The sequence below is a fragment of the Camelus bactrianus genome, chromosome 1 (genome assembly GCF_048773025.1).
Source record: "Camelus bactrianus isolate YW-2024 breed Bactrian camel chromosome 1, ASM4877302v1, whole genome shotgun sequence".
In the NCBI taxonomy this organism is placed as follows: Eukaryota; Metazoa; Chordata; class Mammalia; order Artiodactyla; family Camelidae; genus Camelus; species Camelus bactrianus.
Genome location: NC_133539.1, coordinates 75,059,645 through 75,077,037, shown reverse-complemented (window position 1 = coordinate 75,077,037; position 17,393 = coordinate 75,059,645). Strand labels below are relative to the sequence as shown.

The window sequence follows — 17,393 nt, the reverse complement described above, 5'->3', positions numbered from 1 at the left end:
AACAGTTGCTTTAAACATTATGGCTTTGCAATATGTCTTAATATCAGGTAGTATGAGTTTATTCTCTCTTCTCTTCTTTTTGAGAACTGTTTTAGTTATTGGTAGACTTTTCCTACCTCCATGTAAATTTAGGATTAGTTCAATTTCCATCTAAAGTCTTGTTGGAATTGCATAACAATTATAATCGTTTTAGAGGCACTGGACATATTTACAATGTTAAGTCTTTTCTTTTGTAAACACTGTATAATTCTCCATTTATTCAGGTCTCTTTTAATGTCCTTTAAATTTTTTAAAAATATAGGTTGTTAGCAGTTTTTGTTGAAGTCAATTCCTAGGTTCTTTTTTCCCCCAGATTCTTTACAGTTGGTTTCTTTGACATGCTGTCTAATTTTCTAATTGGTTGTTGCAGGTATATAGGAAAGCTTCTGAATTTTGAAACATGGATTTTGTATACAGAAACCTTTTTCAGGTTTTAATCTTTTTAGTTCTAATAGCTGTCTTTGCTTAATTTTTAACATAAATAGTCATATAATCTGCTATATATTACATATGTCTCTTTACTTCCAGTCTATGAGTCCTGAATGGCTCTTTTTTCTTATCATTGAATTGTCATTACTTCCACTACTATAATGAGCAGAAATAGCATTAGCAGACATTTCTTTAGAGGTAAGACTCCCAAAGTTTTCCCATTAAGTATGTTTTCTGTAGGTTTTGGTAAGTAGCCTTTAGCAGGTTTCTCAGTTTTCTAAGACCTTTTATTATAAGTATGTAATGCCTTTTTTTAGCAATGACTTTTTTTGTTGCTATTGAGACAAACGTGGGTTTTTTCCTTTACGTGTGCTAATATCAATTACATTGGTTGATTTTCTGATGTTGAATTAATTATCTTTGTATTTCTAGGAAAACCCGACATGGACAAAATTATTTTTTTCTAATATGGTGTTGGTTTCAGTTAGCTAAAATTTCACTTCTATATTGTTAAGTGCGATTTTCTTTACTTCTACCTCCTATCCAGCATGGTACCAATGTTATTTTAGTCTTATGAGTGGGTTGGGATGTTTATTCTCTTGTTCTATGCACTGCAAAAACCTGTATGAGATAAGACTAATCTTTTCTTTAAAGATTTGGTAAAAAGTTATCTCTAAAATCATCTAGGCCTGGCTTTTTTTTTTTTTTTTTTTTTTGTATATATGGGAAATTGCCATTTCAGTTTTTTGAATGCTTATTAGTTTTTTTCCTATTTTTTCTTAGGCTACTTTTGGTATTTGATGGTTTCCCAGAAATTTCAAACTTCATCTGAGTTTTCAAATTTATTGGCCTTTATGATATCATATATCTAGAGTTATTTCCCCCTTGGTTTGTGTCTTCACGCATTTTGACATTCTTAAACAGATTTGGCAGTAGTATGTCAAACGTGTAAGTTTTTCACATAATTAAATTTTAGTTGTTGTTAATTTCTATTTGTTTTAGCCTCTATATTTTCATTTTTTCCTTCCTTCTTTATGTTTACTCTGCTGGTCTTTGCCTATGAGTCTCCTCCATAAAAAGAAAAACAATGGATTAAATTATTTATTACTTATTATATTAAAACACTTATTTTTATAATTTATAATATGCAATGTCATTTTTACTTTGAAATACCAGAATTATATTAAACATGTAGTTATTATTTACAAAGGGATATCAAACTAACAAAGGGATATCATTATGATTTTAAAAATTCAAGCAATATAAGTAAAACTTCACTTTGAGAGTCCCTATGCTCAAAATTGATTTGAGTGGTTAGGGGTTTCAACATAACTATTAACTGGCATAGTCTAGATTTGAACTGAAGTCTTCAGATCAAGATCCATGCTTTTTCATTAAAATATTTCCTCTTTAATATATATTTGTTGAATGAACATGTGATCCCTAAAGTGGTAACTGGCTTTCACCCTTCACATGCTAGTTGATGCTTGAAATTCATCCTTAAAATTTCATTCCTTTTTGCTTAATGCCTTAACATGATTGTAAAATAGAGTGCTTATTGGTCAGGCAAGTACAAAGGAAAGCTTTTGATTACACCATATTTTGTGCTTTTTAATCCTTTATCTCTTCTCCCCACCCTCCCTCTCCAGACCATAAACAAAAACACTTACATAAACAGTATGCTAGTCATTTCTGCTAGGAATCCTTAGAATTGCGCTTCTATCAAAATGTATTTCACGATAAAGAAATTTACTGCAAGGAATATAGGGCTGGCTTAGGCAAATCCAAAATATGCAGGGATAAAGATGTGGGGGGTATATATATATATACACACACACACATACACACACACACACACACAATGGACTATTACTTAGCCATGAAAAAGAATGAAATAATACCATTTGCAGCAACATGGGTGGACCTAGAGATTATCATACTAAGTAAGTCAGATACAGAAAGACAAATATATGGTATCACTTATTTGTGGAATCTAAAAAATGATACAAATGAACTTATTTACAAAACAGAAACATACTCACAGACATAGAAAACAAATTATGGTTACCAAAGGGGAAAATGGTGGGGGGGATAAATTAGGATTTGGGGGGTTAGGAGATACAAACTACTATATATAAAACAGATAAACAATAAGGTCCTGCTGTATAGCACAGGGAACTATATTCACTATCTTGTAATAAACTATCATGGAAAAGAATGTGAAAAGAACATATATAAAAATTGAATCACTTTGCTGTACATCAGAAACAGTATTGTAAATTAACTAAATTTTAAAAAATTTTAAAGGTGAAAAGGCAAGCTGTAGGCTAAAGAAAATATTTATAATACATATGTAAAAGGTTGAGTAGTATCTCCCAAAAATATATATCCAGGTCCTCACTCTTGATACTTGTGAGTATGATCTTACTTGGAAATGGGGCCTTTGAAGATGTAATTAACTTAAGGATCTTGAGATCGTTTTGGATTTAGGATCCAGGATCCAAAGCCCCATACTGGATCTAGTGATTGGTGTCTGTCTGTATCAGAGAAAGGAGAGGGAGATTGAAGACAAACGGGAGAAGGCCATGTGAAGGTTCACCTGAGGATGGAGGCAGAGATTGGTGTTATGTAGCCCTAAGCCAAGGAATGCCTGTAGCCACCAGAAGCTGGAAGAGGCAAAGAAGCAACCTCCCCCTAGAGTCTCCAGAGGAAGGTGAGGCCTGCTGACACTTACTTTATAGACATTTGGCATCTATAACTGTGAAAGAATAAATTTTTCGTTGTTTACAAATATATATATATCTAATAATGGGCAAGCCATCATTAAAGGCAGAATGGAAATTCTTGGGCAGGAACTGATACTGCAGTCCACAGACAGAATTCCTTTATTAGAGAAATCCCAGTTCTCCTAAGTCTTTTAACTGGCTGGATCAAACACACCCAGATTACCCAAACTAATCCCCTTTACACAGAGTCAACTGATTGTAGATGTTAATCACAAATACTTTCCCAGCAACACCTAGATTAGTGTTTGAGTAACTGCGTACTAGAGCCTACCCATAAAGCAAGTATTAGAACTCTGATTTTACAGATGAAGTACCTGAGGCTCAGAAAGATGAAATGGCCTCAGTTGCAAAACTGCGCCTCACTTGCCAACTCTAGAAAGAAATTCCAGGAATTTCCGTTGAGCTTGTGCAGACTAGCAGCAGCGGCAGCGGCGGCGGCGGCGGCTCTCCACCGATGTTAGAAACGCACTCTCCCAATAAATCAGAATCTGCAGCTTAACAAAATCCTCCAGTACAAAATTCCTAAGTACAAAATTTGAGAAGCACTAGTCAAGAATACATCAATTTTCTAAGTTTCACCTGTAATTCAACAAGCACCCACCCACACACAGCTATACTCCAAGCTCAGGAAGTAAATCACGCAAGAATAGAGGGTAGTGAAAAGGTCAAAAGGTTTTCCCTTATCGCTGCTGGCCCTGTAAGCTGGAATCCTTCTGGTCCGGCACCCCGACCCCACCTTATCTCATCCCACCCCTCCTCCTTTTAGCTCTCCTCACTAAATCAGCCACTGGCAGCTAGCTACGCCCAGGCTGGGCAGAGCCTTGGAAACTTTGAAGGGACAGGGAGGGGAAGCCCAAGTTGGGAGTGAACGGAAAAGCATTCTTCTGGTAGCATTCCCTGCCCACAACAACTTCTTGCCTTCTGCCCGGAAGAAAAATGGTGATCGGCGTAGACACACTTCCGGCTACGGAGCCAAACAAAATCGGGAAGGACATGAGACCGGAAGTGACCGCCCTTTTGCCTCTACTCCCGCCGCCTCCCCGTCTCCCAGCTTCTCATGGAAGAATGAGGCGATTTGGGGGTTGTGGCTGAGTTGCGGTTGCCGGGTGACAAGTCGGAGCCGGGACAGGGTGAGCGTCCGCTGCCTCGGCTGCCGGCCGGTTCACTTTGCTCGGGGTGACCTTCGCCCGGCCAGGGACAGGGGACGGGGAGTCGTGCGTGGGGCTCTGTGACGAGACGCCGCCGCCGTCCTGCGGAAAAGGAGCGAGCCAGCCGGGTTGCGGGCAGGGCCGGCGGCCGGGTCGGGCCCGCGGAGCCCGCGAGGCCGGAGCCAGGGGGGCAGGGAGCCCGAGCCGGGGCCGGCGCACGAGGGGCGGTGGAGGGGTCTGGCGCCGAGCCCTGCGGGCGGGGCTCCTGCGCCTGGTGTGGAAGGCGGGGAAGGCCTTTCCCCAAGGTAGGTGTTCACACCCAGCTGAATCGGGTTGTTGCCCTCACCGTGCTTTCCCGTGCGGCTCCTTCGCTCAGTCGTTTGCTGACCCTTTGGAAAGCTCAGCTTTTTTTACGGCCACTCTGCTCCATTTTATACACATACACATCGGGATTAGACTAGCGTATGATTATTTTTGTTTGGTGTCTTTTCATGAGAAGCTGCCTCAAAAATTTTTCTTGTATTCCTTGAAGCTCTTGGTATTTTGGCTGAAAATTTTAATGCTCGCTTTAAGGCTTGTCCCTCTGTTCGTTGTGATGAGAACTACTTTCTAAACCTTAGAATTGCATTATAAACTTGGAATTCTTTTCCCCTGACTTTGTATATCCACCTCCACCCGCCTAGATGTCCAGGTTGAGAAACTTAACTTACTGTTCGTGAATTTGACTTCATCTCACTCACCCTGTTCCTGAGTCACGTGCAATCAGAATTTAGCCAGTTTCATTGTCAGCAAAGGGAACTAAAGTAGAAATTGCAGCCACTATTTTGGCCAGTAGGATTCACTTATTTTAGTGGAATATCACCCCAAAGGATTCTTTAATTATCTGACTAAAACACTTCTACCCCAAAACACAATTATTTGCAAGTTATTTTGGAAGTTTGTTTCATTTATTCAATTGGGGAGTTAATGTCGCTGGAAAGTGTCATTAATTAACGTATCTTCAGCATCCAGTTTAATTTGTACTTTTCTAACTTTATTTTCAGCATAATGGCGGAAACTGCTTCTCCACTGAAGCACTTTGTGCTGGCTAAGAAGGCGATTACTGGGATATTTGATCAGTTACTGGAGTTTGTTACTGAAGGATCACGTTTTGTTGAAGGTTAGTTCCTCTAAGTTTTTAAAATAAATTACTTTTGAAAATATATAAAGGTGCTTTATTCTTTCAGCTTTGGTTACTGAACACATATAGGGCATTATGCTAGATGAGGGATACAAATAAAACCCATTTCTGCCTTCCAAAGGAGCAAGATTGAAGATTATTACAGCAACTAAAAAAGGATGCTTGTGTGTGAGGTATTATTACTCTAAGCACTTCATTACATTAATGACTCATTTAATCCTCAGATCAGCACTGAGGCAGATTTTAATCACACATTTAAAGATGAATGAACTAAGGCACAGAAAAATTAAGCACCTTACCTAAGATCACACAGCTGGTAAATACCCAGACTAAAGTCAGGCAGCCCACATTTAGCCATTATACTTATGTCTTCCATCCACTCAGCAGTTAAGCCAAGATCTCAGACGTGTCTTATCCTCTCAAATGAGGCTGGGGTACAGTGGGAATAGAACAAAAGGAGTTATCTTAAAGTGAATGTAACTGTTCAAACAAAGGTGATGAGGACGTCCTACTACAGAATACTACTTTAGAGATAATTGTTGACCTTCAAGGGTAGGGATTGTGTAAACTCCAGTGGGAAACATTTGGTAGGCTGGTAGAATCAGACTTTTTGCCTTATCCCTCCCAATCCTCCTTCACCAGATTTTGAGTTCCTTGAGAGTAGGGACCCTGCCTTTTTATTCTATCATCACCAAACGTGACACAATTCAAGTTTTGCTGTTGAATGAGGAAGAAAAGTACTGGTACAGAATCTTAGTTTTCTTTTCCTTTTTTAAAAAAATTAAAGTATAATCCATTTGCAATGTGTTAATTTCTGGTATACAGCATAGTGATTCATTTATGCATGTGTGTGAGTGTGTATATATGTATATTCCTTTTCATATTTTTTTATTATAGGCCATTACAAGATACTGAATATAGTTCCCCGTGCTATACAGTAGGACCTTGTTTATCTATTTTGTGTGCAGTAGTTAGTATCCACAAATCCTGAATTCCCAACTTCTCCAATCATAAGTTTGTTTTCTATGTCTCTGAGTCTGCTTCTGTTTTGTAAATAAGTTCATTTGTGACCTTTTTAAAAAAAAAATTAGATTCCAAATATAAGTGATACGATATTTTTGTTTTTCTTTCTGGTTTACTTCACTTAGAATGACGATCTCCAAGTCCATCTATGTTGCTGCAAATGGCATTTTATTCTTTTTTATGGCTGAGTAGCATTCCATTGTATAAATACACCACAACTTCTTAGTCATCTGTCAATGGACATTTAGGTTTCTTCCATGTCTTAGCTATAGTATACAGTGCTGCTGTGAACATTGCGGTGCATGTATCTTTTCAAATTAGAGCTTCCTTTGCGCATATGCCCAGAAGTAGGATTGCTGGATCATAGGATAAGTTTATTTTTAGTTTTTTAAGGAATCTCCATACTGTTTTTCATAATGGCTGCACCAAACTGCATTCCCACCAACAGTGTAGGAGGATTCCTTTTTTCTCCATACCTTCTCCAGCATTTACGATTTGTGGACTTTTAAAGGATGGCAATTTCTGACTGGTTTTGAGGTGACACTTCATTGTAGTTTTGATTTGCATTTCTCTGATAATTAGCAATATTGAAGATTTTTTTATGTGCCTGTTGGCCATTTGAATGTCTTCATTGGAGAAATGTTTGTTTAGCTCTTCTGCCTATTGTTGGATTGAGGTTTTTTTTGTTGTTGTTGTTGTTACTGAGTTGTGTGAGCTGTTTGTGTATTCTGGAAATTTAAGCCCTTGTCAGTTACATTATTTGCAAATATTTTCTCCCATTCTGTAAGTTTTCTTTGTTTTGTTTATGGTTTCCTTTGCTGTGCAAAAGCTTCTAAGTTTAATTAGGTCCCATTTGTTTATTTTTGCTTTTATTTCTATTTCCTGGATAGACTGCCCTAGGAGAACATTGCTGCGATTTATATCATAGAATGTTTTGCCTGTGTTCTCTTCTAGGAGTTTTATGGTGTCTTGTTTTATGTTTAAGTCTTTGAGCCATTTTGAGTTTATTTTTGTGTAAGGTATGAGGGAGTGTCCTAACTTCATTGATCTACATGCAGCTATCCAGTTTTCCCAACACCACTTGCTGAAGAGACTGTCTTTTCTCCATTGTATGTTCTTGCCTCCTTTGTCAAAGATTGACTCTAGGTGTGTAGGTTTGTTTCTGGACTCTCTATTCTGATCCATCGATCCATATGTCTGTTTTTGTGCCAAGACCATGCTATTTTGATTACTCTAGCTCTGTAGTATTGTCTGAAGTCTGGATTATTCCTCCAACTTCACTCTTCAGTATTGCTTTGTCAATTCTGGGTCTTTTGTGATTACATATAAATTTTAGGATTATTTGTTCTAGTTCTGTGAAATGGACTCTGTTGACCTTTGCCCCAATTTTATGGTGAATTCTCTGCTCAAGCCCCTTCATGAATGCTCATGTACCCTTAGCTTAAAACTTCTCCAATTTTGTTGTTCTGGGAGACACTGCTTCAGGAAAAATCCTCAGTGTTCTCAAATAATGTCCTGAGTAATTTGATAGATATCACATTAAATCTATAGATTGCTTTGGGTAGTATGACCATTTTAATGATAGTCTTCCAATCTAAGAGCATAGGATATTTTTCTGCTTCTTTAAATCATCTTTAATTTTCTCAATCAATGTTTTATAGTTCTCTGCATATAAGTCTTTTCACTTCCTTGATCAGGTTTATTCTTAATTATTTTTTTTAATGAGAATTTAAAGGGGATTTTTTTTTTTTTTAACTTTACTTTTTTGATATTTCATTGTTAGTGTAAAGAAATGCAACAGCAGAATCTTAGTTTTCAATTTGGAAAGAATTTGACATGGCACAGTGGCTTTTGAATAATATTTTATTCTTAAAAAGTTGGTGGGAAGTGAAGATGAAGTTAAATGTAACATCTTCTGTATATTGAGCCTGTTAATGAATTGAACATTCTCCTAGGAGCTAGCGAATGGCAGCTTTAGAATTTAGATGAATTCAGTGTTACTATTACCTGAAACCTGAGTTTGCTTCTTGGGTGTTGAGCCAGTAGACACAACCAAACCAAAGATAGGGAGAAGGAAGGATTTATTATTACTTTCAGCAAGTCGGGAGAAAACTGAGGTCTTTCCTGAAGCAGTGTCTCCCAGAACAGCAGAACTGGGGAAGTTTTAAGCTAAGGGTACGTAAGTATTCATGAAGGGGCTTGAGCAGAGAATTCAGCATACAATTGGGGCAAAGGTTGACAGAGTTCAGGTCATGGTTGATTGAAGTAAGCAGGGCCAACATTCCTTCCTCCACCCAGGTGGTATCCTTAGTTCCCAGAGAACTCAAAGATATACTATTACGTATTTCCCTTGAGGAGGGACTAGGCTCCACTTTATCACTGCACTAATGTTTGCCTTTTCTCTGTCCCCGCATTCCTTTGTTCCCTTAAGATCATTGGTTACTGAGACCTGTTCAAGGACAAGCACTGTGGCCAAACTTAGATACCAAAATGGCTTAGACTGAAATGGATTCTCTTATGTCAAGAAAGCCATTTATGGTTCTCCTTCTCTGAGGACCCCTCCTTAACCTATTTTCTTATATTACTGGTTCTAGAATCTCAGAAAAAAAATGTTGCAAAAAAAGAGGCAAAGCAAGTAAGTTAGGAAGAATAAGTAAGAGCAAGAATAAAATGAAAAACAATGATGAAAGTAATGATACTTAAGCCAGTCTCACTTTTATTCACCAAATTGCATGTATTTTTTTAATGTACTTGAAAAGTATGATGTAAAGCTCAAGTTTAATTAGATGATCACCTGGTAAGTCGTGTCAATTTTTGTCTCTAACTGGCACCATTCAGATAGCTAAAGAATCTCCATGTTTTCACCTTCAAAATGAGATGATAAATATATAAATGTAAAAATTTATATTATTGGAATATAAACAAAACTGAAATTCTTTTCTCCTTTTCAAATCCTTGCTTTTGTAGGTACCCCTATTCTTGGAGGAAGGGAGGTTGGGGCTGGGGTAGGCAGTTACCCCCAAACCCGACAGTGGGATACAATCTGCAGTTCTCTTTTCATGTTAGCTGTTTTGCTCCATCTGTGTGGGAAGAAGACAAGAAGTTGTAAAATAGCAAGGTCTTACCTAGCTTGAAGACCTTGAACCATATCTTTTGGTGGGGGGAGGGTGGGGTACCCATTCAAACCTCACTCTATTAGCATGTGAATTCCTCTTCTGACTTCAAGATTTAAAGCTGTCAGGATGGAATAATACTAGGTGGCTATTGGGTTCTAGTTTCTCTAATCAGAAGTGCGATTTTGTCTTAGGTGGGTATTTTGTATCTTTGAAACCTAGATGACTAATAAATGACCCTTTTGACTGGACTTAAGTAATTTTTAATTATTTTGAAATTCTTTTGGATGGTATTTTTATGACCCATTGCAACGAGGCATTTACCTTTTATCAGATATTCAGATAGCATGGCATTTTTATTTTCTCATGGCATGTTAATACAGAACAAAGCTAAATATATGCATATCTGAAGTATTGTGTTTTATACTTAATATTCATCTTTATTACTTTCTCTAATACCATTTCAATTTTATAGCAACATACAAGAATCCAGAACTTGACCAAGTAGCTACTGAGGATGATCTGATAGAAATACAGAGGTATAAAAACAAGCTTTCCATCATTGGTGAGGTGCTGTCTCGGAGACACATGAAAGTGGCATTTTTTGGCAGGTAATCCTTTTATTATTTCTTCTCAAGGGTAGTTTTCAGAAATTAGTGGCTTTTCTTGATCATATCCCTAGCTTTGTTTCTAATGTTTCAGCAAGTGCTATTCCTCCCTCTCCTCTTCACAACAGTTTCTGCCTGTGTTAAATGTTAAAGCTATCAGCATGTGAAAGAATTTGTTCATTATAGCTCCTGGTATAACATAAAGCTTTATCAAAGGCAGTCATATTTTTTTAAGGATGCTCACCTCTAAGAATTGGCTTCTGCCAGTTATAAGAATAGAAAAACAAGTGATAAATATAACTTGTGACTTACTGTTTTAAACTTCTATTGATTATCAGGTGTATCTTCCAAAAGGATTTTCAGCTCCATGATTCCCAGAGGGAGAATGGGAAGTGCCATTCGATAACATAACTCCTGGAGTGGTAGAGTAACAATCTCTGCCACAGCTCATGCATTAATCTAAGGATCATTTGTTAACTACCTATATACCATGCATTCTGTTAGGCACATGGGATACAAAGATGACTAGGCCCGTACTTGGTTGTTCAGATATCATATGCTGTGTACCAGTGGAGGCATTAATTTACTCACTAAACTAACCTCATAGGGCTTCTAAGATATTTTCCATCTTAGGGCTTTAGCACTTGCAATTTCCTGTAGTTAGAATTCTCTTTGCCTTGCTCTATGTCTGGCTCCTCCTCAGTCTTCACATCTCATCCTAAACGTTACTACAGCAGAAACCTTCCATGACCACTCTGTCTGAGGTATTCCTTTTTGGTTATTCTCTACTAAAGCACCCTGTTTATGTCCTTGAAAACTTCTCACAAAGCTCTGTGGGTTTTTTGGTTTGTTTTTTGTTTTTGTTTTTTGTTGGTGTTGTCTGCTTCCCCCACTTGACCATATTCTCAGGGCCTTACACAGTCTAGTAGGAAGTAGGTCCATGAAGGAGGCCACACCTCAGGTAGGGTGGAGTAGGAGTGGGAGGGAAGAGGCCTCCTGAAGAAGTGATGACTCAGTTGTCCTACTTGAGAAGGAGAAATAGGAGTTAGTTTTGGTTGTGAGAAAGGTCCAGCCCAGATTTAAGAAGATGGGATATTAGACCACATCTGGAGATGTGAATACTGTGTTGGGACAAGTAGGCTGTGATTTCAGATTTCCTCAAGAAGCAAGAAAGGTAGAAAGGGCAAGGATAGCTTTATGGGAAATGTAGGATTTGTTTTCCTCAATTTTTCTGAAATGTGCATTGCCAACAGTTGTGTAAATCAAGTTGTCAACGTTTTCATGGAAAGTGTAATCTGATGAAATTTACAAAATTTCCATTCTAAAAAAGTTGGCCTTCGACCCAGTGAAAGAACAAAGTTTTTACTGTTATGTTTTGTTTTTCATGATTTTATGTATTCATTCTTCAGGACGAGCAGTGGGAAGAGCTCTGTTATCAATGCCATGTTGTGGGATAAAGTCCTCCCTAGTGGAATTGGCCATACAACTAATTGCTTCCTGAGTGTTGAAGGGACTGATGGAGATAAAGCCTATCTCATGACAGAAGGATCAGATGAAAAAAAGAGTGTGAAGGTATACTATTGGACCTTTAGCAACAATAATGTACCTGAAATAATGCCCTTAACTTGTTCTTTTAAAAAATGTTTTACAAGATGTCTGCGTTGCTGGAGATGGAAGAATCTTTACTGTTTCTATTCATAGCTTTTACAACCATCATTAATGTTTTGAATTTTATTCTTTTGCTTCAGAGCTAAATAACTGAAAGCATAAAACCTGTCCTTAAATAAAAGTAAATTAGAATTAAAAGTTTGTGAAGTTTTAAAAATGATATTCCCAGTGAAAAGAACGTTATTGAAGTGTGCTGTTGCTGTTTAATCTCAAATATTTACTTTCTGCAGTAAACTTTGTTTAAAAAATTGGGCTCTGGAATCTGTTTTTGACACATGTCTGTGCCTTTAGAAACTTTTTACCATTGGAGTATTTGGTAAGCATATTCATGAGTAAATGTCATAGCTTTCTCAGATAAATGCCAATGGTAGTTCCCTACCTTTCTTAGGTTTCTTAGGGAATTCAGTGGCACTAGATTTTTTCAGCCAAAAGAAGAAATAAAGGAAAAGCAATTACGATGCAAGATGTTTACTCTGGAATGAAAGCAATTGGTAAAGGCAGTGTTTCTCACTGTGGTTACTTTCTCTCAGTCTTAAGATCTCTCCCACGAATGCAAAAGTTCAGTGTGTGTAGATCCATGTTGTTTTAATTTTGGGCTACACTGTAGGTGAATTCATAGGTCTAGTTCTCGTTCTGTGAGTTTGCTGTTTGATCAGAACTGGTAACTCAGTTTGTGTAATACTGTTCAGATTAGTTATGAGCAATACATGAGATGATATTTAGGAAAACATTTTTCAAACTTTTAACCCATACAAATGAAGGCATCACTTTGTAATCAAGATTTTTACCAAATCAGAATTCCAACTACCTGTGGCTTAAGATCCTCAAAGTCAAGCGTGCTGTGCTGTTTCAAGGTAGTCATCTCATTTTTCGTGATCTGTGCTCTCTACCTCCAGTCCTCTTTCTTCTTGCTCTTTTACTCCTCTCCCCTACTGCAGAATTTAAATTTGTTTATCTCAATAAGTGGCCTGCTTTAAGGTATAAATAGACTTTGAGTCTTTGGTGATAATAGTTCACTTAGTAAAATAAATGCGACAATAATAGCTAATACTCTTGCACACTTGTTGTGTACCAGGCACTATTTTAAATACTTGTAATAACTCAAACATCACCACAACTCTGTCAGATAGATGCTTTTATTATCCTAATTTTATAGGTAAGGCATCAGGATTTTAATACAAGTTTATAAATCTATCAGAAAGTTTATGAAAGCAAGCAAAAAGAAAAAACAAAAACCAAAAACCTACCTAGCATTGTTGCTGTGGAAATTCACTTCAACCCTGTTGTGCCCACTTGAAAATAGATGTTTCCCTGTAAAATTGCATACAAATCACAAAAGAACCATACAGATACATGTGCTGATGCCCTTTCCTTGATTACTAATTTTGTTTTAAACCTTTTGTATTGTATGTTTAACTTAACACATACATGAAAGGTAATAAACTAAGTATGTCAGAAGTCATCTTGAGAAATAGAAATATTGTAATTAAATAGAAAGAGAAGGCATAATCATTAATTTCAAGGAGGCGTGTGTGGATAAGTAACTGCCTGGTGACATGTCTTTTGTTTCCCCCCCTTAGTTACTAAGCAATAAACTCATTTTAGAAGAGTCAGAAAATACAATTAGGCAAAAAGAGGAGAAACTCCAAAACTCACACACTTCCAAAACCAGTGGAAATTCTTTGGTATAGAGTTAAATTGGTGTTTCTCTGTATTTTTAAAACAAAATGCTTTTTTTAATCATATATGCTATTTTCTGATACACTTTTTTCCTCTAAAAAATAGTGTGCATTTCTTCTCATATATACCATATCAATTTCAGGGGTTGCATAGGATTCCATTTCCAGAGTGCCATTTGTTGGGCATTTAGAATGTTTCCAGCCTGGATTATTTTTGCAGAATGATACTGAGTAAACTGTTTCAAGGGTACTATTTTTTTTTTCTATTTGATCATTTTAAACCTCAGATTTCTCAAGATTGCTCAGATGGGTTTCATTTCAAATTATTTAAAGTTCTGCATTTTCTACGTTTTGAAAAAATAAATATTGTACCAAATCATAATATGTTAAATTTTTATTCAATTTGGTTGTAAGTAGAGTTTAATTTTTTCTTTCCTTCCTACTTTAGACAGTTAATCAGCTGGCCCATGCCCTTCATATGGACAAAGACTTGAAAGCTGGCTGTCTCGTACATGTGTTTTGGCCAAAAGCAAAATGTGCCCTCTTGAGAGATGACCTGGTTTTAGTGGACAGGTAAAATTACGTGTGAATTGTTTTCTCATTGTAAAGTTTTATTTAATAGAAGTGCTGCTTACTTTGGCGTGTATTACATAAAAATGTAAAATGGTCAGTTGCTGCTTTGTTCTTTGCTAGATTGTAACTTTATTACAGGAAATTTCAAGAATTGTGGCGCTTCTGTTTTGTTTCTCTAGACTGACTTTGTAGTCTGGATAATTGGCGGGGCTGTCATAGGATACATTAAGCCAATGTATAAACAGTTGGAGTACACTTTTTATAGTATAGGTTGTATATTGAATTTATGTGTAGCAGGTGTTTTTTAAAAAAATTATTTATGCTTATAAGCACTTAAATCTCTGAGCTATACTGAAAATAGCTGCTTATACCTTCATTTTTGATTATGTTTTAGCCTAGTTTATTTTTGTTTTCCTGTACTTATTTTCAGCCTTCCAAAGCATAAAGATTTAAAAGATTAAAATATTGACCATGTTACTTGCCTTGTCAAAAATTGAAGTATTCTGTCTTTAGTAAATAAACTTTTTTTAGCGTTTGTGAAGTTGTCAATTAGATAGGCTCTGGGAGTTGTCAGCAGAATAGAAATATATATAAAGCACAAATTCTCGGCTTTCCACATCTTCTCTCTGATAGGTGAGAAAGTACTCTAAATCTCTTAGGCTTCAAGCTGATAACTGGTAGAAATCCTATCCTTTAGGCTTCAAATAATTGTAAAAGTTTTAAAAAGTTCTCTCTCTGTAATCCAAATTTTCTTTTTAAAGACTATGTAATACAATTTTTGTTATTCCCCTTAGTCCAGGTACAGATGTCACTACCGAGCTGGACAGCTGGATTGATAAGTTTTGCTTAGATGCTGATGTCTTCGTTTTGGTTGCAAACTCTGAATCAACACTAATGAACACGGTAGGATCTAATCACATTATTTTGTATGAGTGATAGCAAGTGAAATGATGTCTGTTTTAACTCTGAAAAGTGAGGGAAATCCAAATCATGGATTAGAAAGAACCTCTTAATATCAGGGGTGAACAAAGGAGTTTGTGTTTCTGTGGGACTTAGAAAGGCTGATTCTGGTCTTCGTGAGTGTTCCCAGGGTTTCAGTAGCTATCTAGGGTTTAATAATGGCTCTAACTTCTAGTGAATATTTCAGTTCAAGGTGTGATACATGTATGTTGTTGACATTCACTGTGGTTATTTGCCAGTTTCTGAAGGAACAGTCACCAGCATTGTTAGGCTATTGACTTAAGTCTCTTGAATAAAGTGTAACACTCCCACCTCACCTCCCTGTCTGGCAGGCAAAGCTTTTCATGTTTTGAGTTTTGTCAACCTTTTCCAGCTTTACCTGTGTACACTCTAGGTTTCAGCTCACCTGTGTACAATTAAAAAAAAATTGTTATGCATAAAAAGCGTATTAATGGCCAAACACCATTAAAACTAGGTGTTACCAGCAAGACCTGTTTTGTCACTGTGTTATTAGTGTTTGTATGGCTCGATCTAATCACAAACCAGGCTGCTTTGACAACAGTGACAGTTGTTTATAACCTGATGGTATTAAAAAAAATAGATAAATGTTTAAAATCTGCTTTAGAGTAACTGCATTATTTCAGTGTTGGTTAAACAAACTTTGATACACATTCTGACTTTGGTACTTTTGTTTATATCACTCTTTGCATATAATTCTTCCCCTTCCCAACTTTTTACCCTTCAAAAAGCCCTGTTATCAGTACTTTCAAGCCCATCTTAATCACCACTTCCTTCTTTATAGAGCTTTTTCTAATTTCAGCTGGATATGGTGTCTCCTTCCTAGCATTTATTTATAGTATTTATGGCACATACCTTTCTCCATTGTTTATTATATGTTGTACACGTGTCTTGCATTATTATTTACTTAGTCTAAATCTTCAAAAAGATTTGAAGTATCTTTTTGAAAATTAGACTATCATATTTAGCAATATCTTTTATGTCCTGCATATAGTAGAAATAAATGAGTATTTGTTAAATTGAATTTCCAAAAAGACTTGTGGGAGTAGGCAAATCTTAACTTTTGCTTTCTTATATTTTAATTTTCTCATCTTTGAAAGTTTAATGCTCAGAGTGCTTTGGGATCCTTTATCAGTGAGTGTTAATCACTTGTTAAATGGTTCCAACTTTTAGATTCAAATACAATTTCAAATATAAATATACAAATAAAATAGTTTTTTAAAAAAGTAAACATACTGTTGGGTATTTGATGTTTTTCAGGAAAAACACTTTTTTCACAAGGTAAATGAGCGACTTTCCAAGCCTAATATTTTTATTCTGAATAATCGTTGGGATGCCTCTGCATCAGAGCCAGAATATATGGAAGATGTAAGTTATATTTTTCCCTTAAGTTTTGAAATATAGTCATGTACATTGCTGTCTGAGAAAACAATACACTTCATAGAACAGAACATCATAAGCAGCTTTTCCCTTGCCTGAGAAGACTAATTATAGAAAACCTGAAGTGGGTATGTGATAGGGACCAGAGTATTAAGCTACTTTGAAGGAAAGTTGTGTCATAAAAGTAGTATCTAATCATTTTAGATCTTGAAACTTCCTTTTTGTTTTATTTTAATTCTCTAAAGAATAATGTAACAGAAAAGTGTATAGGTCATGTGCCCAGGTGAGTTAATTTTATAGATTTAACACACCTGTGTAAGGATCCCGATCAAGAAGCAGAACATTACCAGCACCCCAGTATCAGCCACTTCCAGCCTCTATCCTCCAACCCAACCCCTAACCTCTGATCATGTCTTCTAATACCCTAGATTAATTTTTCTGGTTGTTCAACTTTACAAAATGGGATCACATAGTATCTAGTACTGTATCAGGTTTGTTTGGTTCAGCTTTACATTTGTGATTTGTATCCATACTGTTGTGCATAGTTGGAGTGCATTCTCATGGCTGCGTAGTATTTCATCCCATGAAAACAACGTTGATTTGTTCTTTCTGATAGTGATGGGCATTTGGATAAATTTCCTGTTTTGGGCTATTATAAATAATGCTGCTGTGCACATTCTTATATATGTGTTTTTGGTACACATTGGTGTATATTTCTGTTGGTTATATATCAGTGGTTCTCATTGTGAGGGGTTGGATGATTTTTGGCCCTAGGAAATATTTGGCCAT

General features: G+C 36.5%; 1 protein-coding gene across 1 annotated transcript in view; it reads left to right on the top strand.

The window, feature by feature from the left end:
* Positions 1 to 4,226: 4,226 nt before the first annotated feature.
* Positions 4,227 to 17,393, top strand: part of MFN1 (mitofusin 1) — a 31,993-nt gene continuing 18,826 nt past the window's right edge. Inside the window, exons 1-7 of the mRNA XM_010947810.3 lie at positions 4,227 to 4,384; positions 5,446 to 5,561; positions 10,194 to 10,329; positions 11,736 to 11,898; positions 14,122 to 14,246; positions 15,041 to 15,149; positions 16,485 to 16,592. Coding sequence (XP_010946112.1) covers positions 5,450 to 5,561; positions 10,194 to 10,329; positions 11,736 to 11,898; positions 14,122 to 14,246; positions 15,041 to 15,149; positions 16,485 to 16,592 — 753 coding nt within the window. The 5' untranslated portion in view covers positions 4,227 to 4,384; positions 5,446 to 5,449. The remainder of the gene's footprint in view (positions 4,385 to 5,445; positions 5,562 to 10,193; positions 10,330 to 11,735; positions 11,899 to 14,121; positions 14,247 to 15,040; positions 15,150 to 16,484; positions 16,593 to 17,393) is intronic.